This window comes from Lissotriton vulgaris, chromosome 2_1 (genome assembly GCF_964263255.1).
Source record: "Lissotriton vulgaris chromosome 2_1, aLisVul1.2, whole genome shotgun sequence".
Lineage (NCBI taxonomy): Eukaryota > Metazoa > Chordata > Amphibia > Caudata > Salamandridae > Lissotriton > Lissotriton vulgaris.
The window spans coordinates 828,265,486-828,286,474 of NC_141687.1; the positions used below are offsets into that span (position 1 = coordinate 828,265,486).

The window sequence follows — 20,989 nt, forward strand, 5'->3', positions numbered from 1 at the left end:
GAAGCTCACAAAGGCGGCATGCCCTTGAAGCTTCCCCCTGCCCATCCTGCGGGAGGAGACCTAGCACCTCACCCAGGATGTGCATTGTTGCAGGCCGTGGAGAGCGGGGGGCTCTCCACGCAGGGGTCCAGCAACATGTCTGCTGTGTGGCAGCCTAGGCAGCCTCTCAGTCCAGACGTGGATTGTAGGTTAGGTTTCAGAGGGCATCTCTAATATGCCCTCTGGTGCATTTTACATTAAACCTCCCACTGGCATCAGTGCGGGTTTAATGTGCTGAGCTGTTTGATACTAAACTTCTCAGTCTTCAGTGAAGCCATCATGGTGCTGTGGAGTTCGTAATGATGACTTCCCGGCACCATATACTCTCAAATGGCAGCACTGCACTTACAGGGCCCAGGAATGGCCCTGGGTACTGTAGGGGCACAGGGCTCATGCACCTGTGCCTGCACCACTGGCATAGGGCACCCAGCTAGAGGGGTGACTGATGTATGCCAGGGCAGTGGGGTTGTGGGCATGGCACACAGGGATGTGTGCCATGTCGACTCTCTGTTTAGTTCTGTACTTAGACACTAAGCCTGCAAAGGCAGTGTGTGGCTGGCAAGGTACAGGGCCCCTAAGGGTGGCACAATAAGTGCTGCAGCTCTTAGGGGTCTTCTCTGGTCACCATGCCCTGGGTACCTAGGGTACCATTTACTAGAGGCTGATAGGTGGCCAGAGATGCCAATTAAGTTTTGTTTCAACACAGCTTTAGAGAAGGAACACAGGCCCTGGGCACCTGGTTAGCAGGAGCCTATGGAACACTCAGTCAAAGCACATCAGCAGTTCAGCAAAAAGTGGAGGCATACCAAGGCAAGAAAGATGGCACTTTCTCACACACACCCCTCCCCCCCCCAAACGAAAGGTGATGAGACTAACCTTGCCCTAGGGAGTCTTCATTGTCTAAGTGGAAGAACCTGGAAAGTCCATCTGCAATGGCATGGGCAGTCCCTGGTCGGTGTTCCACTTCAAAGTCCATTCCCTGTAGGGAGATGGACCATCTTAGTAGTTTTGGATGTTCCTCTTTCATTTGCATTAGCCATCTGACAGGTCGGTGGTCAGTTTGAACCAGGAAGTGAGTTCCAAACAAGTAGGGCCTCAACTTCTTCAGGGACCAAACCACAGCAAAGGCCTCCCTCTCAATGGCACTCCAGCGCTGCTCTCTGGGGAGTAGCCTCCTGCTTATAAAAGCAACAGGTTGGTCTTGGCCTTCCTCATTGATCTGGGGTAGGACCGCTCCAAACCCCAGCTCTGAAGCATCAGTCTGCACTATGAACTGCTTGGAGTAGTCTGGTGCTTTTAGAAAGGGCGAAGGACACATTGCTTCTTTCAGGGTGTCAAAAGCCTTTTGGCAGCTAACAGTCCAGTTTACTTTCTTGTGCATTTTCTTGGAGGTGAGCTCTGTGAGGGGAGTCACAATGGACCTATATCCCTTCACAAACGTTCTGTAATACCCAGTCAACCCAAGGAATGCCCTGACTTGGGTCTCGGTTGTTGGAGCTGCCCAGTCCATGATACTCTGGATCTTGCGCTGTAAGGGTTGGACCTGGCCTCCACCAACAAGGTGGCCCAAGTACACCACAGTACCCTGCCCTATCTGGCATATGAATGCCTTGATAGCTAGTCCTGCAGATTGCGGGGCTTGCAGAACCTTCCCAAGGTGGATCAGGTGATCCTGCCAGGTGGAGCTAAAGACAGCAATATCATCAAGATAAGCGGCACTAAAGGATTCCAACCCAGTCAGGACTTGGTTCACCAACCTCTGGAAGGTGGCAGGGGCATTCTTTAACCCAAAAGGCATTACAGTAAACTGATAGTGCCCATCAGGGGTGGAGAATGTTGTTTTCTCTTTTGCTCCTGGGGCCATGCCAATCTGCCAGTACCCTCCAGTTAAGTCAAAGGTACTGAGAAATGTGTCTGCCCCCAACGTATCCATCAACTCATCTGCTCTTGGAATGGGGTGAGCATATGTCTTGGTGACAGAGTTGAGCCCTCTATAGTCCACACAGAACCTCATCTCTCTATTTCTACTCTGGGTATGAGGTTTGGGGACCAGAACCACTGGGCTAGTCCAGCGGCTCTCAGAGGGTTCAATTACCCCTAACTCCAGCATCTTGCTGACTTCAGCATTGATGCTTTCCTGGACTTGGTCTGATTGTCAATAGATTTTGTTTTTGACAGGGTTACTGCCCCAGTGTCACATCATGGGTACACCAGTTGGTAAGACCAGGGATCAGGGAAAAGAGATTAGGATACTGTTGCAAAACTTGTTTGCAGTCAGTCTGCTGTTGGGCAGAGAGGGTGTCTGAAAAGACTACTCCATCCACTGACCCATCTTTTGGGTCGCAAGAGAGGAGGTCAAGGAGAGGTTCACTCTCTGCTTCCTGTTCCTCATCAGTCACCATCAGCATGGTGATGTCAGCCCGGTCATGATAGAGCTTAAGGTGGTTTACATGGATAACCCTTTTAGATGTCCTGCTTGTGCCCATGTCCACTAGGTAAGTGACCTTACTCTTTTTCTCCAGGATAGGGTAAGGGCCACTCCATTTGTCTTGGAGAGCCCTTGGTGCCACTGGCTCCAACACCCACACCTGTTGCCCAGGTTGAAATTCAACCATTGCAGCTTTTTGGTCATACCAGTGCCTCTGAAGCTCCTGGCTGGCCTCAAGATTCTTGAATGCCTTTTCCATATACTCTGCCATTCTGGACCTTAGGCCAAGCACATAGTCCATAATGTCTTGTTTGGGTTCTTGGAGAGCCCTCTCCCAACCCCATGACTATGCATGACTTTGATGACAGCCAGTCACAGGAATGGCATTTATACCCTCAATTTAGACTGCTTTTTCAAATTCTTGTGGAGTTCTGCGATGATGAGTTGCGCTTTGCGATCGCAGATAGCTTTCTGATTAATGCTTGTGCAGCATTTACGATATGCTAGATTGTGTTCAATTACAACATTTTCTAGCATTCGGAACAAGAATTTTTGATTCTATTGAGGACACTATGGCAGAACCGGAGGCTCAGATTATTCTGGTTCAAAGCTGACCAAGAATAACAGATAAAACATGAGGTATCGGCTCATAGTAAACCACTTTAAACACTGAATCTGAAGACCAGTCTGCAGCCTTTAGAATGTCTTCTAAAGGAGAATCCATAATAAAAGCTTTAGACGACATAGAGTCCCTCGCATAACGTCACCAAACAGCAACTTCAATACCGGCTTCGGCCATAACCCATCTAACTCACTGGGCCAACGTGGCCGAAGAAACGGGGTTGAAGGGTTTCTGAATAGCTAAAAGCACAGGCCCTAAAGAGTCGTCCCTGTGACTCAACGTACGTTCCTCATACATTTTTAAACATCTTAAAACACATAACTTTTCATTATGAGGAAAGACAGGATACTCAACTGAACTTGACATCGTTTTCATCCTCCTGGAGATGACAAAAGAAACACCTTGGGGAGAAAAAATTCTGCCAGCCAAATCAAGAGCATGAACATCAGACACTCTGCGACATAAAATGAGGCACAACAACAGATGGAGTTTTGCGGATAACTTTTAATGACAAATCTTTATTTTCAGGCCATGCTTTTAACAGTCTCAGAACTTTGGATACATCCCATAAAGTAGTGTACCTGAGTTTAGGAGGTCGAGAACTTCAAAAGTTTACAAACTAATGGATGAACACCAACAGGTTTCCCATCAATATGATCATGCTCCGCTGAGAGCGCCGATCTGAAATTATTCACTGTCCGATAGGACAAACCCTGACTTGCACATTCTGACACGAAATTAAGAACCTCTTTTGCATCATATCCCACAGGATCCACTTGTCATTGAAGTCACCAACCCACCCATCGTTTCCATGATGCAGAATATCATTTGTGGGTGGATGAAGCCCAAGCTTTTTGTATAAAATCAGCAGCCTCCGATGAAAGGCCCTCAATGCAGTCATGTTGCTGGAGAGCGTCCAGACAATAAGAGGTAACTGGTTCAGAAGAACCAGAGGATGCGGGGAGCCCACTGGGTCCTGGAGAATCATTGGGAAAGAGGGTAACTGAAATGGAAGATCCACTGACAGCTCTTGAAGTGTTGGAAACCACGACTGTGTCTTCTACAATGGTGTGACTAGAATCACCGAGGATCCTTGATGCCTGATCTGAGCATCAACTCTGGGAATTAAGGCAAAAGGAGGAAAGGCGTAATTCCTCAGAGGACCCCAATGATGTAGGAAGGCATCCGTGCCCAGCGCCATCGGGTCCGGCCTCCAGCTGTAGAAACGGGGAAGCTGAGCGTTGAGACAGGAAGCAAAGAGGTCTATCTGATACTGGCCTCGAATAGTCGTGATCTGCAACAAAACTGAAGGGTGCAACCTCTAGTCGCTAAAGTCCTTGAGGAACCTGGAGTTCAAATCCGCGACCAGTTTGTTCTTGCCTGGGATATATTCCGCAACTACACTGATGTTCTGGGAGAGGCATAAGTGCCAAAACTCTCTCGCAAAGTTGGCGAGGAGGCGAGACTTCGTCCCGCCCAGGTGAATTATATACCACACTGCTGACACATTGTCCATCCTGAGAAGGATGTAACAATTGCTCTTCTGAGTTAGATTGATCATATGGCAAGCGAGCCAGCTAACAACTCCAGACAATGTATGTGTAGTTGTAACTTTCCACTGACCATCGTCCGCCTGTGGTGAACTCTTCACATCTTGCACCCGAGCCCCAGCGGCAGGTGTCTGATTCTATGATATTATCGGGTGAAGCCCAGAAAATGACCTTGCCATTCCATACTTCCGTGTGGTCTAGCCACCATTGGAACTCGTCTTGAGCTTTTGGTGATAACGCAATGAGATGATCGTAAGAGAACCATTTCTGAAGATAATGAATCTTCAGGCATTGTAATGCTCTGTAATGCAGAGGACCCGGAAAGATGGCCAGGATTGACGACGTCAGAATCCTTGCTAGGGAACGTAAGGAAATCATCTGTTTGGACAGCGTCGAGTGAATTTCCCTCTTGATTGATTTTATTTTGGAATGAGTAAGAAGCAATTGCGCCAACACCGAGTTGATCTGAAAGCCCAGAAAGTCCATCAGTTGGGACGAGGATGTCATAGACTTTTTTAGATTTATAACAAACCCTAGAACTTGCAAAAGAGACATCATGTATTGTAAATGTGTGAGGAGGAGAGCAGGAGTTTGTGCTAGAAGGAGCATATTGTCTAGATAGATGATCATGTGAGCCCCCATTTCTCTGAGCCGAGTGACCACAGGTTTCATGAGTTTGGTAAAGACCCAAGGGGCAGAGGATAGGACGAAGGGAAGAGACAGATACCGGAACCATTGCCCTTTCCATTGGAATTGGAGACATTTCTGATTGGAGGGGCAAATGGGAATAGTGAGATAAGCATCTTTTAGATCCAGTTGGACCATCCAGTCGTTTTCCAATAACAGGTCCCTCGACAAGTGAATCCCCTCCATTTTGAAATGTCTGTAGACCACAAAGGGATTGAATTCTCTGAGGTTTAACACCAATCTTTGACCTCCTCCTTTCTTTCGTAACAAGAGGACATTGCTGCAAAAACCTTCCGCCGCGAATGTTCCCACAGCAATGGCCTGCTTGGTTAGAAGTTCCTGCAGCTCTGAATCTATAAAAGTTTGCTTTTGTAGGGAAAAACGGAGAGGGGGAGGAGGAGCTACCTGAACAGGTACATCGGCCAACTCTATCTGGTAACCCTGTGTGTAAAACCCACGCGTCTGAGGTGAGCTTGCACCAATTGCTTAGGAAATGCTTGACCAGTGGGGGTCTATTCTCAGGAGCACTGACTACCTCCTCTCAGAAGACAAGGGGCAGATAGCATCGCCAAGCAGGCAGATCGCATGCTGAGTCCAACCTTCCAGGACTTCAGGGTGGATAGCCGATCCAGTTTCCTGCGCATCCAGCACCAAATCCAAGATCTTGGCCAAGGGGCCGGAGATATCTAAGAGTTTATCTTGATATGCCCTAAGGGCTCGATCAATGCCTTTCTTTGGGTCCTTTTTGTATTTTATTAGGAAAGTCTGCATAGAGGAATACATTTCAGGGGTAAGAGCATTTTTATTGGCCAGGTCAGGGCGGGGACATTCAGATCTGAGGCGGGCCCGAACCCCTTGAAACTCTTGCGCAGATAATGCTGCATATAGTCCGCCACAGCTGGAGCGGGAGCCCAGTCAGAGGATTGGGGGTGGACAATGGCATAGGGATCAAAAGTTAAGGGAGAGGGTTGGGCGGGAGAAAGGGAATGCTTGCGCTTCTTGGCGCACTTATGAGGGTGTGACTCTTGAGAAGTGTCTTAATCAGTGTCAGTATCTGTATCGGAAACAGGGACGGAGGGTGAAGGATCAGGCTGGAGATCAATCGGAACCTGCTCATCCGTTTGCGCCTTAGCTTTGTGTAGCTTAGAATAAATCTGCACATGAGGCATGGGGAGGCCAGGTGGGTCGGGGGAGAGGGAGCCGAGAAGGATTGGGAGTATCTGAATGTGGGGGAGGGCTGGAATCGGTTAATTTGTCAAGGCGTTGAGAGATAGGAAGTAAGGCTGAGGAGAGAGCTTCATCTAATTTCCTATCTAGAGATTTGGCAATCATAGTCTCTAAATTATCGTCAAAATAATAATCCTCGTCCTTCATGGGACCATAGGCAGCCAGTTCATTTTCGAGGACCTCAGAGACCGACATCATAGGGAATATAGCAATATTCAAATCACCAATCTTCAGAGAAGAATCACAATATTTCCCAACCCTAACTCTCTGCTGAGAAAGGGTGTCGGTCGGGTGCTAAGTGCTGACGCAGAGAGTTTCAAAAAGGTACCAAAAGGACTCCTGCAGCTAGGACTAATGGAAGGTAGAACCCTGCCTGCCTATTAGATGCAGGGCTTCTCAACAATTACTGCACTGAGGCCAAGCAGGTTTTCAGAGCGTTGAGTAGGTTAGAGCTGAGGCAGCGCTATATTAAGTGGGTCCCTTTAAGTGGGTCCCTGCAGGGCCCGTTACCAGCCAAAAACTCACTGCGTGCTGTCAGCCCACAATTATTCAGCCCGGGGCAAGGCTTCCTCCAGCGTGGTGATTGGGAGCCTGTATACGTGAATGCCGTCGCATGTAGGCTTCAGGGACATAAGCGCCAGCCCTGGCGGGCTCGCAAAGTACGCCTCGCCCCCTGAGAGGAGAGGGAGGGGCCAGACCCTGCCTGGAGCAAAGCTCGAGTCAAGCAGGCATTAGGTCTTGAGTGAGTGTGAATCGGATGAAGTAATCTAGGGCTCAAAAGCGGGTGAAGCAATCATTACGAAGTAAAACATGAATCCTAGGACCCACACAGCGCAACACGCACGGTGGGAGCCTGACAGTGATAGGGAGATGTGCGTAAACCACAGCGCAATCTTAAGCATCAAAAACACAATCCCAGTAAAACAACTATACAATCATTAAGCATAAAGCATGAATTAACGCATAAAAGCAAGAACACCACAGTAATTTGGAAAAATGAACAAGACACTTATCATGACTGCGGAGCAGCATAGAAAGAGGCAGTCAGGATGGTGCCTTGCTAATTTGTATACTTTGGACTCTGTTTATTGGTTGATATTGGAGGCGTGGTTCAAAACCTCATGGGAAATGTATTATGTTTATATGTTTTTTTTACTTTACTGTGTTCTCATTGGCTACTGTTTGGAGTAGTAAAGAAATTGAGAAGCATAATCTGAGCCTCATATCCTGCCATAGAATCCGAGACGCCACGGACAGACGTAATGAGTGTTGGTCATGGGCATTTGTCGGTGACAATCGAGACACGCCTTAAACACTGTAGATTTAGGGGGACGCCTGCCTGCACACAAAGTTTTGAGAGGAAAATTCTTTCAGAAGAACGGATTCATAAAGCTCCAGACTCACGTCGGATGATGCAGTAAGACAAGCCAATGAGGTCAGCTCACAGATGTGGTACATATATGGGTCTCCAACGTCACATTGGGATAGGGGGATGGATCTGATGTGAAGCTGCACCGCGCCACCTGCAAACTCACAAGGTGATTGCTAGCAAAACATTTCCTGATCCAGTCTGGTGCTAGAGGAAATTCACACGGTGCCTGGGGTTAGAAATCGCTAACAGAATACGTGTCCTTTGTACTGCAGCTCAACTTGACCTATGAGTGTGCCTGGAGAGACAGAGACGAGGATCCCGACAAAGGAGTGGATGACATGATTTCTCAGTGGACGAAGAGCAGCCTATCCCGAACAGCACCACTGTCAGGAGATATGGTAATTGACCATGTTGGAATCCTAGCAAGACTCAGGCAAGATGTTTGCGCAGGTGGAAACAACCAGAGCTTTTCCAGAGCGTATGCGGATGGATGCTAAATGATCATAGGAATTAGAGTTATTTAGAAGTTTTCTTGTGGGGGCGTTTTTGTGTCCTTCAGTGTTTAAGTTGGGGATCAGAACCAGATTAGTGCTAGCAGAGTTGTTCGTGGTATAGTTTTGTTGCTATTGATGGTTTTTTCTGGTTGCCTCTTTGCTTTGTTTTCTTCCTCCTTGCGTTTGGCCTTTCTCGACTCCTAAAAGGTACACTATGGGATACTTGAATCTGTAAATCGATAATGAAACAGTGGTTGTTGAACCTGTGATGTAAAATGGGGATTCTCAATTACAAGATATTATGGGGAATGGTCGAGGTGATGAACCATTCTCCATCTTATTTGTGCTAACAATTAATGGAAACATATAATAACTCTGTACAGCTCATCTATCAGTAAAAGGTCATTCTTGCAAAATGGAAGACCCCTAAATCCATATTCTTTCCATAAATTGTTTTCTAAAACCCAATAATTTTTTCAATTATAATCACAAAATCCTCGGTTTCAGTTCAAAACTCTTCGCAAAGTTCACCTTCCTTCTTAACAATCATCTCTGACCACAGCATAGTAAAACACTCTAAGTTGTACTGCTGAAATTCTCTTAGCAAGGATAACTGGTGTGCCTGCTGTCTAGGCATTGCCTGTCATTTGCTCCCCATATGAGACAAGGTCCAATATCCTGATCCCGCAATCTACAAATAAACTGGATTGATACAAAAATAACATGCATCACTCCTAAAAGAGGTCCTAAATGTAATGTATTCTATATATATTTCCAATTTGACAGCTGAAGGTTCAAATAAGTATGTCTGTCAATTTTGAAACTAAACCAGATTTTCCTCAGTAGTTTTCTTATTTGATGCTTTAGTCAAAGATGTTTTATGTTATTTGAACTTTTACCTTATTCTTTGAATGTCAACTAGTTTGATTTGGTCTAAAAAAGAAATGCCGGAATTCCATGAGATCGACACATGCAAGCTTTCATGATAAAGACTTGCTTATTAAAAGTTTAATTTCTGGAAGACTTTCTATAAGGTGACTATCTGGTTCACCCCAGTGATGTGTGAGTAAGTGCAGCGTTATCAACCTCGCCCTTCTACCTCCCTGTAACCCTTTATATTCCATCATTCTTCTCAATTTACTTTATTTCTTCTCTAGGCTATGATGCATAATTGTGTCTCACTGAAGGTTGGTGGTTCCTATTAAGTTATAGGACTATTAACAATGTATATTCGTATTCTCATCATATAGAAACATTATGTAATCATTAATTGTTAGCTAATATTCTATACTATATTTTGCTCAGTAAGATGTCCACATGTATTTTGTGAACTGACGTATACTAATCACATTTTTTTCAATAAAGTAGGAATCCCACGCCTTCTTTAAAGCACCAATGTGATAAATGCCCACTGCGCCTAAACAGTATGCCCCTTGTATCCTCAAGTAAGGTGTTTTGTCAGTGGTGGTGCTACGACAGCGGGAAGGATCTTACCAAACACTTCAGAGGGGTTCAGAAGCTCGAGCAGGCGGCCTCCACGCTTGGTCTCATACGTAGCAAAGCCTCCATCTGAGTTCCTCATACTCAATAACTGAAAGCGAGAAGAAGAGACAAAGAGCCTGAACGTGCAGGAAATAGAGAAATACAAACTTTGCAGTGAGTATAAAATCCCAAACAGGGCGAAGTCCTGCCTTCAAGCACTGTCCTAGTCCTACACCACTTGTTTCTACCCCAATTTACTCTCTCCAGATATTCTTCCATCATCTCTCCCCTACAAGTCAACAATAGCTGTGTCTAATACTCCCCATCTACCCTCAATACCTGTTACACAAATTCTAACTTATATCTGCTTGTCAGGGCTGGCACTACATGCATTTGGCTGGAATGGTAGGAGATAGGCGGAAGTAAAATCCCTTCTTCCAAGAAAGCATGGGGGACCATAAATGCTTGGGCCGACTAGGCTGCCTCCAACATTTCAGAAGAGCTTCCTATAACCAGTGCACATATCTACCCTTCACCTCCCTAAACCTGTTACCACAACTAACCTCATTCTTTCTCTTTGAAGTCGCCTCCCAATGTTTCTGTATCTGTCGTATTTCCGGTGCATTTTTCAGCAAATATGACATACGGGGCAGGACCCCCAACAAACCTCCCATGTTGTGGTTCTCAAGGACCAGATGAGAGAATTCCTAATTCTTTTCCCCATGGCCATCCATCAGGTCAGCCCCAATCCCTCCTCCCATGTACAACTCCTGCTTCTCTTACTTCTTACACCATCAGTTATCCACGAATGAGAAATGTGCAGAGTTCTGCTCCTGAATTGTCCAGTGCGTGATGTGTGATAAAATAGTCTCCCCTATGAACAATCCAGAGAAATGCAAAATGAAGCTATTTAAATATGTTCCTATTAGAAGTCTCAAATGTTTCCTTAGAGAGGTATCACCTCCAGATTGCTCACTGTCTGATGGAAGGAATTAAATATCTAGACCTACCCCAGACCCTTCTACAAAGATTGTGTGCTAATCTCCTCTTCAATGCCCAAGCAAAGGAAGAAGATCTCTAGACCAAGCCATTCAGTATCAAGCTTCTGGAGATCTGAAGAGCATCCTTTGATTGTCAATGCTAGGGAACAACCTTCTCGCTGCAAACACAAGGAGATGATGGACGGAGCGCTAAAACCTTACTGACACTCACCCACAGTCACAGATCTGGGTTGGTACGATTAGAGAAGAGTCTATACTACAAAAGCAGAATTGTGGAAGCCAAAAACCCCACCAAAGAACTTTTCGGTATCTATAGAGAAATTACCACACTATCTCGCCTGGATACTAAAGATACCTACTCCACAGAGATATGCGACCAGATAGCCGACTTCTTTGTGGAGAAGGTAGAAAAAATTCATGCTACGTTTTCCAGCGGTACCAGGCCAGATAAAAATAAGGTAGAGAGCCTAGCCTCCTGTCCCAATAAACCCCAGTTTACCAACTTTAGGACCCCCAATAAACAGGAACTAGCTAAAATTATAAACAGTATTTCTTCAGGCTCCCCTATGGATGCCTGCCCACCGGAACAGTACAAAGCGGTCATGGAAAGCTTATTATTGGATCACATAAGCAACATGATCACAACTTCTTTCCGGGAAGGCAATGTCCTGAGAAACTGGAAATCTGCCCAGGTAATACCACTAAAAAAGAAACCGAACATTCCAATTACTCAGCTTCAAAATCTGCGGCCAATCTCTCTTCTCCCTTTCTGTGCTAAGATCATAGAAAAGGTGGCCAATCTCCAACTCATGGAGTTTCTGGAGAAAGAATCACTCCTCCACTCTTCCCAATCAGGGTTTAGATCAGGCCACTCTACGGAATCAGCCGTTCTGTATTCCACCGAACAGATACGGAAAATGGTGGATGAGGGAGAGACAGCAGCACTGGTCCTATTGGACCTAAGTGCAGCATTTGATACCGTGCTGCACTCTACGCTGCTGTCTCGACTCTCAGACATGGGAGTAAAAGACTCTGCTCTCACCTGGTTTCAGTCATACCTCACTGACAGAACTTTCCAACTTCATTGCCCACCCTTTAAGTCATCTCCTCGCAGTGTTAGCCATGGGGTTCCACAGGGCTCTAGTTTGAGCCCTACTTTATTCAACATCTACATGGAACCCCTGGCACACATTGTGGAGGAATTTGGGGTGGGCATTGTCAGCTATGCTGACGACACCCAGTTGGTGTTCAAAATAACGCCAGACAGTAGAGACCTAGCCTCCAACTTCTCCAACTGTATGCTAAGCATAGCGACATGGATGAATGCCAACTGCCTCCGTTTAAACGGAGATAAAACAGAGGTTCTGATAGTGGGGAAGGATACTTCTGTCTGGTCACATGCATGGTGGCCTAGTGAGTTGGGTGAACTACCTGTGCCTGTAGAGAAGGTGAAGAACCTCGGAGTCATGCTTGACGCCGATCTCTCAGGTAGAGCCCAGGTAAACAAAGTGACAAGCAAATGCTACAGCACCCTAAAAATACTGCGTAAAGTTTTAGACCTTCTTCCGACAGAAGCAAGAAAGACCATAGTCCATGCCCTAATATCTCCCCACCTGGACTATGGTAATGCTCTCCTACTTGGCCTTAATCAAAAGAGTCTGCATCAGTTACAATGCATACAGAACTCTGCAGCACGACTGGTGCTCGGTCTCCCTCGGAGAGCATCCACGAAAAATGCGCTTGCCAAGCTTCACTGGCTCCCTGTAAAAGAGAGAATTATATTTAAAACTCTCTGCTACGCACATCGCATTGCCCAAAATAAAGGCCCTAGCTATCTGAGAGGCCTCATCACCATCCATAGGCCGATTAAAGATCTTAGATCAGCAGGCATGATGCTATTTAAAATCCCCCGCATCACTAAAGCTAAAATGGGAGGAAAATCCTTCCGCTATTTGGCCACCAAGCTCTGGAATGCCTTGCCAATCCAGTTGCGGATGGAGCCATCTGAAACAAGGTTCAGAGCTAGACTTAAAACTCATTTATTTCCCAAAACTTAATTCCGTTCGACTGACCCTGGGTCTTCTTGATGGTTAGCATTTGCAGTCAGCGCGGGGACACACAGTTTTGTGCAGCCAGGCGCTTAATAAATGCTTATTATTATTATTATTATTATTATCATTCTTTAGCTCACCTCGCCACCTAAGTTCAGACCCAGCACAATGCAAATCAGTCTTAGAACCTTCTCGCTCCCCGCATCTGAAGCATCCACGAGGTACTCACCACATTGACAGCGTCAAACAGACTATTGTTGGGAATGTGATCTGTTATAAATGGGCACATTTCCTGCAGCAGCATCACAGCTTTGAGACCCTCAGCAGTGCAGTCAGGAGAGATCCAGCCACAGTCCCGGGTGCTAAAGGTGAATCCTCCCTGTAAGAATGCATTGCACACTCTGAGGCAAGGACGCGAAGGTGGCTCTGTTTGGACAGTCAGTGATGAACACACTTTAATCAAAACTGGAGGAAATTAACAGAATGGGGGAAAAGGGGGGAGTTGGGGTTGATGAGAGGATAAAGGGGGGGATTGATGAGCGGAAAAGATAAACTGAGAAAAAAGGATGTAGTGATGAAAGGGAAATGGCAGAAAGAAGAGGGACAGCACTTAAGGGAGTCTGAGTGGAATGTGGCAGGTGTGAGGATTAGTACAGTGGAGGGAGGCAAACTCATCACAATGAAATCAAAAGGGACAGATTGAGAAATGGTGAAATCACATGAGCTTGAAAGGCCAAGAAATACCTTATTCATCTGTCGATAATACTTCTGGTAGTCGGGTGGATTGTCGGGTATCTGGAAAATTAAATAGGAGAAAATCAGAAAATAGGTACCAGGGTATGTTACCGATCAGTAACAATCATTTAAAGCTTGAAATCTTTCAGAGCTTGACACCCCTTGCAATTTTTTGCCAAGCTGCGAGTGGATAAAAACAGAATCTATAGTCAAACATCCTATTACCACTAGCATATGTCTAATTAAATGGAGATAACATTGACGGACACCAGAATTAAATCAGCTTCTACATTACGTTGTGATCCTCTCCGGAGCCATCGCCTTTAAAGCACAGTTTTAGGCACCATCTTCTCCTCTTTTGGTGGCGGTGGCTTGGATGTGGCATCACAGGTGCCAAATTATAAAGCTCGGTGTTACAGGAAAATAACTCTATCTGCAGATTGGATCTTTAAAATATTAACACGTTTTGCAATAATTAACATGTGGTATGCTTTAAATCAGTGGAGATAGAAATACAATCAGGCCTGGACTAGGATTCTGGGTTAGCGAGGGCCATGAGGAAGCAGGTAACATCAATGCAAGATTAGACATTAGGACAAAATGAATAGAGTTTGCTCAGCTATGGTTAGTCTTGGAAGGGTCAGCAGGTTCCTTTGGAAGAGCCAGGCTTCTCCGGCTACCTGCTAAAGCTGACATTGGTTAACCCATCCCATGCTCATGACAAGCTGAGCTCGTCATGAGCCACGGCGCTCCGGTGCTCATGACGAGCTCAGCTCGTCATGGCCCGTGGAACGCTCAGATGCGGGGAGAATTCCCCCGCTGTGCTGAGCGTTCCACGGGAGGCAATAAACCTGTGACGAGCTGAGCTCGTCATGAGCACAGGAGCGCCGTAGCTCATGACAAGCTCAGCTCGTCATGAGAATGCGGGCGCTGTGCGCGCCCCCCTCCCCCCCAGCACAGCGGGGGATTATCCCCCGCAGCGAAGGGGTTAATAACATCCTAGCAAACCAGATATTTTAATGCAACTTTGCCAATGTAGATTTCCTCTTAAATAGCACTATAGTGTCATGCAAAGGTATTTACAAAAAAGCAGGTGCCGCCTTTGAAAATTTCTGTCAAAATTTATAGTTACATGAATGGTGTCCTGCCTCATGCACTAAGAGAAGGAAACACACGCACACACTCATTTGTGGAGGGGAGTCATCTGCAGCAAAGATCAGAATGCCAATGCTGAAAACAATTCTCACAGGGAAAATTAGCAAAATGATCCTGGACATCACTGTCATGTCTTCCAGGAAAGGACATTGTTATATAAGTAGGTCAGCGGTCTAGCTGGTCCAGACAGAAGTGAGATGCCAGGAACTTCCTGGGTGGAGACAGAAAGTACTAGTTTCAGTGTTGCCAGATTGGGCTATTTCCCGCACAAATGGGTGACATTTTTCCCATTTGTGCGAGACAGAAACCAAGTTGCGGGCGGCTAATTTTGGGGCATTTATTAGCCTGTTGTGCGCATTTGTTTAAGCTGGGGCGGTGCCTCAGCAATGCCGGACTTCATTGGCTGCCAGCCCCGAGCAAATGGGCACAGGAGGTGCACTCGCACAGCATGACTGGGCCTGATTGGCCAGTGTGCCGCACTGCACGCACCACCTGAGAGGATACAAAAAGTGTACCTTCATGTTTGGGTCCTAGGGCTGTCAATCTGGTAGCACGTGAAAGCGCTCCCAATGACGGACCTGCAAACTTTATTGTCCAGAATATGTTTATGTGTGTGTCTGCAAGCACACCTGCTGCAACGTGTTGCCAGCCACCATAGTCAATAGTGCGGTGGGTGTTCAGTCTGTGGGACACAGGGCTGTCAATCTTGTAGCGTGTGAAAGTGCTACCAATGACAGCCCTGGCAATAACTTTTGCCCACCACCTGCGGCACTCTTCAAAAGTAGCTGTCACGCGCTATACACGTCGGTCTCTCTGCGCAGGTGGTGGTGAAGTGTGTCAGGATTTGCTTTTTCAAACTGTCAATTCTCGTCACTGTAGTAGAGATACAGTGAGTCACTGAGTGAAACCAACACGGCAATGGGCTTCAAGAGTCCCACTTCGGGAGAACGATGGAAGTTGGAAATCAGCCCCAGTAGGAAAACAGGCAGAAAGGCAGAGGATATTGACAAGGGTGGAGGAGGGCTGTGAATGAAAAAGGAAGAGCACTAATTGAGGAACATTATATGGGAAAAAGACGCAACTGCTCCTAAATATTGTCAACCCCCTAGTGCTATGTAAATTCCCACCAAAGATTATTTGAATATTGTGAATCCCTCTAAATGCAACACAGGCCTCTCATGGATACTACGAGAAGCCAGCCTGAATACTGCATGCCCCACCTAAATTACACGAAGCTCCTGCATACATGAGCCCCTTCCTCATGCTGACCGATGTCACCATGCATACTCTGTCACAGAGCGTGACTCCCCCACCCCGTCCCTGCTCCTGAATTCAGTGCCAGGCGTCCCCAAAGTCTCTACGTTTATCACTTTAATCTCTACAGTGGATACAACTTTTAAGATTCTGCACATTATTTACTAATCTCTGTTTTCTGGTGTGTTAATCCAAATGATCACACTGAACTACACCAAGACTACAAGTCCTAGAATTAACAAAATAGGTAAATTAAGTACTAAGCTAGAAAATGAGTGCTTTTGATATGGACTCTCACGATAACCTTAATATGTCGCTATACTTAATTAAATATACCTTGTGTGTAGCCCTCAGCTCCCACTGATTACCCTGTGACTTTCCTCTGAATTTCTTAAAAAAGAATGTTCTGGGCAGCCAGGGGGTAGCCAGCCTGCCCGAGGGCATCTTAGTGGTTTACTACACGTACAGTTCCACTCAAGGGCCATATTCAATCCTGGTCTGATGGCTTGTTATTTCTGGATAAATGCAAACAGTACACTATGATCGTACAATAGGTTGCTGTGTTGTGAATAAACATGTTTGGAACAAATCCATGTGTTGCTCTGCAGTACACTTTGGCATGTAATGCATCTGTGTCTCTTCGGTAGGAACTGTGTCAGCATTGCTCCAGAGTGTAAGCAAAAAGAAAGATTCTTCCATGAGCCAGGAGTTTAGTGATTTTTTTAGAGATACTTTTCGTTAAGTGAAAGATGGAAATTACACAGTGGCAACTTTTGTTATCACTTGAAGATGCTGTGAGCCCTATTTATTCATTTGGCTGTATATTTTATCGTGTTGACTAGACCGCGAGATAATGGAGTGCTTTATTTAGATGTATAAACAGATTAGTACATCCTGTTACAGCATTCACTTCATTGTATAGAATAATGTAGGGCACCATCTCACTGTGGCAACGGGGTGTGTTTGGTTGACCATTTAGCAACATCTTTTCAATGTTTTCATCCCACAGTGGCACCTCCTCTGGTCGAGGTGCAACCCTTCATTGCTGCTCTGTGGCAGAGCTTGGTGTGCTTGGTTTTCTCCAGGCAGTGTGTTTTTGCAGGTACTGCTACACCTTTGCCCCCTTCCATCCCTCTGCCCACACCCATGCTGTGCCCCTAGGCTGACATTGCCACTTCCCAGGATGGAAAGCATCTTCCCTGCCTTCCACATGTGTTGTGGGGGCAGAGCGGACGATCTGGCTGTAGTAGCGTCTGAGCAGCATTGGCAATGTCCCGGTGCTGCTCAGTGCATGGGTTGACTCTTGAAGCCTGTCTCTGGCCTGTTAGCAAGCAGTTTCAGGTGAGCAATGGCCATACACAGGAGCAAGGAGGCACCGTCTACATACTGCTTACATGCTATCATTTGCGTTGCCAGCAGCAGAAGTGTGAACCGCGACGCTGAGAACCGCTGACATACTGTGGTCACAGTAATGAACAAGTCTTTAAAAAGTAATGGAAGCGTAGCACTGTGTTTTATTTTGAGTGAGTGAGTGAGTTTTGAGTAGGGATTTGTAGAGCACATAGCTACCCTCGGGCATCCCAGCGCTAACACGACCCAGTATTCCAGAGGGGAGGGGGGGGCGGTAAGGAAGACGGGGTTTAAGGGAAGAGCCAGGTTTTAATTGTTTCCGGAATGATAGGAGGTTGTGTTCTCTCCTCATGGCTACTGGGAGGGTGTTCCATAGTTTTGGTGCGTTGTAGGCAAACAAGCGGCCGCCGGATCTTGACTTTTTTATTCTTGGGATGCTGGCAAGGGCAAGTGAGTCAGATCTTAGGTTTTTGGTGGACTGGTGGGGTTTCATCAGGGATCTGAGGATTGGGGGGCCTTTATCGTGCATTATCTTGTGGGAGATGCACAGCGCTTTGAAGGTAATTCCCTCCTTCACTGGAAGCCAATGCAGGCTTTTGAGAGCTGGTTTCGCCGAGGATCTTGCTTTGGTTCCTGTTAGGGTTCTAGCTGCCGCGTTCTGAGCCACCTGAAGTCTCTGGACGACTGATGCCGGGGCTCCCAGGTACAAGACGTTACCATAGTCTAACCTGGAGTTAACTAGCCCCTGCATCAGTAGCTTCCTGGACTGGAAGGGGATCAGGTGGAGGATCTTTCGGGACATGCGGATAAGGCCAAAGCAGGTCCCTGAGGTTTTTCTGGCCTGGGTTTTAAAATTAAGGTCCTGGTCGAGCCATATGCCTAGACTTTTAACCTCGGTTTTTGGGGTTGGGTGAGTTCCCATACAGGGTGGCCAGGAGAGGTTTGTTGGGAGTTTGTTTGGATTACCTAGGAGAAGGATCTCCGATTTGTCGTATATATTGTCCTTTTTTTGTCCAAGTAATTATCTTGAATGGTGTTCTTAGCACAAACAGGTTATAATCTTTGTCTTAATAAATAGCAATTGCTTAAACTTTGGCCATTTATGCATCGGAAATAGAACCAACTAAAGTTATTTTTAAAATGATTCTTCTATTACACTGCAGCCATTGGTTAGGAGAAAGGCTAGTTAAAAGGAGATAAGGAAAAAGAAACTTGCATGAAGAAAACAGTAATCGAAGAGTAGCACTGTGCTTTTATTTTGATGTATATATTTTCCTTTTTTTGTCAAAGTAATTATCTTGAATTGTGTTCTAAGCACAAACAGGTTTTATTCGTTGTCTTAATAAATAGCAATTGCTTAAACTTCGGCCATTTATGCATCAGAAATAGAATCAACTAAAGTTATTTTAAAAATGATTCTTCTATTACACTGCAGCCATTGGTTAGGAGAAAGGCTGGTTAAAAGGAGATAAGGAAAAAGAAACTTGCATGAAGAAAACACTTGAGATAAATCATCTTAAGAGGAAAGGGACACACACAGAGCAGGCAGAGGAGTTAGAAGGGTGATGGAACACAAAGAGGAGGCGGGTGGGATATGACAGGAGAGCAATAGAAACGATAAAGATTCATAAAGGACCAATTTTAAGAAAGGAAACTAAGGTAGACAAGGAGCAGTGAGAGGGATGTGATGAGAGGAGAGAGACGTACTTGGTAGGAAGACAGATATATGGGAAGGGAGCCAAGACTGGTAAAAGGAGCAGAGACGGACAGATAACAGGATGGAGAGACAAAAAGACAAAGGAAACAAAAGCTAGAAAAGCAGCAAGATTAAGAGGAAGAAAATGAAGGGAGAATGAAGAAGCAAGAGGGAGACTATGGAACGAGGAAAGACTGAGTTGGTAAGGGGGGATGAGACTTGCAGAGTGGAGGGTGGGATGGAAAATGGGGAGGAACAAGCCAATAAAAGAAGAGAGAGGTATCAGTATCAAGCTGCAAGATGGAAACAGAGAAGAAGTGGAGATGATATCAAGATAGTTTGAACGAGTAACAAAAAAGGGAAGAGAGGATTGTGCTAATGCGGAATGCAATGTTTGCTGCACAAAGTGCTGAATCTGGTGGAGAACCTACAGTTTATTTTACATAACTTTCCTTGGGGATGGTACTCACAGGAAGTGTCACCAGAGGATTACCCTTCTTTTGTCACTTTCTAGAAATTTGAGGATTTCCAATGAAACACAACTCGAAATAAGGCCCAAGCCAGGGCCAAAGACAACAAATGCCCCTATTACGCTTAAAACACAAAACAAGCCATTAAAAGTAGAAGGGGAATGGTTCACACCTGCAAATGTCGAGGATCTTACTGCAGGCAATCACCGACTGCTGCCATATGTGTTAATTTTGGACAGGGTTCCACTTGCTATCATTGCCCAAAATCATTATACACAGTGGAAAGAACATTTAGGTAACAGAGGTGCTAGCTTGTCTATGCCCAGTAAGGATAAGCATCATTTAGACCTCAAAAGACCAGGAACATTGCATCTGTTTAGAGGCAAATTCAACCTGGTCGCATTTTATTCAAAATGGGCCCTCCCCGATATTTACTTCATGATACTTAATAAGTGCTTTTTTGAAATTACTATGAAGTGTCACTCAAAAGTCACACATAAGGCTGTAAAATGTCACTCATAAATGCACTGGAAACATATGTAAATGTCACACAAGCAAAAGGAAACCTTGGCAGCTATGGTCTAATGTAGCTTTAGAAGGAATACATTTGAGAAAGAACCTTAAAGTTACATTTGCAGTTCAAACCTCAGTACAGCTGAACATTAATGTAACAGTAAACGTGTACTAAAACTACACATATGTTTTGCTCTTGGGTTTAAAAATGAGGTGTGACTGCATATTTTGACTGAATAATCATACACATTGTATGCTTGGTCCACAAGTGTAAATATTTGTATCAGGTGAGCAGTTGCTGTGTCTCTAATCCAGAATCTTTTTTCACTGCTTGCTGAGAGAAGGGCAGGAATAATAGAGCGAACAGGTCCAGCGCAGACACGTTTCATAATCAACTTAATCACAGAGACTTACAAGGTTTAGCTTTATCCCATGGCAACTTGGGTACACATGTTAAACAAGCTGTTGAAATGACTTGGGGCAGGCTAGTCTCTTTGTACAGGTGCCCAGTTAACCCCCTCCCACTATCTGTATATCGATTAGAATTTACATTCATCCTTCAAATAGTTTCTGATGACTATTTCTGCATAATTTTAGAGTTGCGACTTTGAACTGTTTTTTAGGCTGATGCTGGTCTGCGTTTTGCTTAATTTGGGCTTATACTTGAGCGGCTTTGGGCTTGGGACTGGTCTCAAAATCTGGCAACACTGGCTAGTTACCCTCTCATTACATTGAGGGAAGCAGAGAGTAGAGGGTGTGTGGAGAGTAGCTCCACATCAGCAGGCCATGTAGAAAAGCTGAGAAATTAATAAAGATGAGTTAATAGCCTTATGCCAGGTGCTGTCTTTTATGCAGAGTGTTAT

At 45.5% G+C, this 20,989-nt stretch overlaps 1 protein-coding gene across 1 annotated transcript in view; it reads right to left on the bottom strand.

Annotated features, from left to right (window-relative positions):
- LOC147731234 (lanosterol synthase-like) overlaps positions 1–20,989 on the bottom strand; it is a 310,880-nt gene that overhangs the window by 92,909 nt on the left and 196,982 nt on the right. Inside the window, exons 13-15 of the mRNA XM_086954169.1 lie at positions 13,698–13,748; positions 13,183–13,332; positions 9,914–10,010 (exon numbers count right to left, since the gene is read on the bottom strand). Coding sequence (XP_086810295.1) covers positions 9,914–10,010; positions 13,183–13,332; positions 13,698–13,748 — 298 coding nt within the window. The remainder of the gene's footprint in view (positions 1–9,913; positions 10,011–13,182; positions 13,333–13,697; positions 13,749–20,989) is intronic.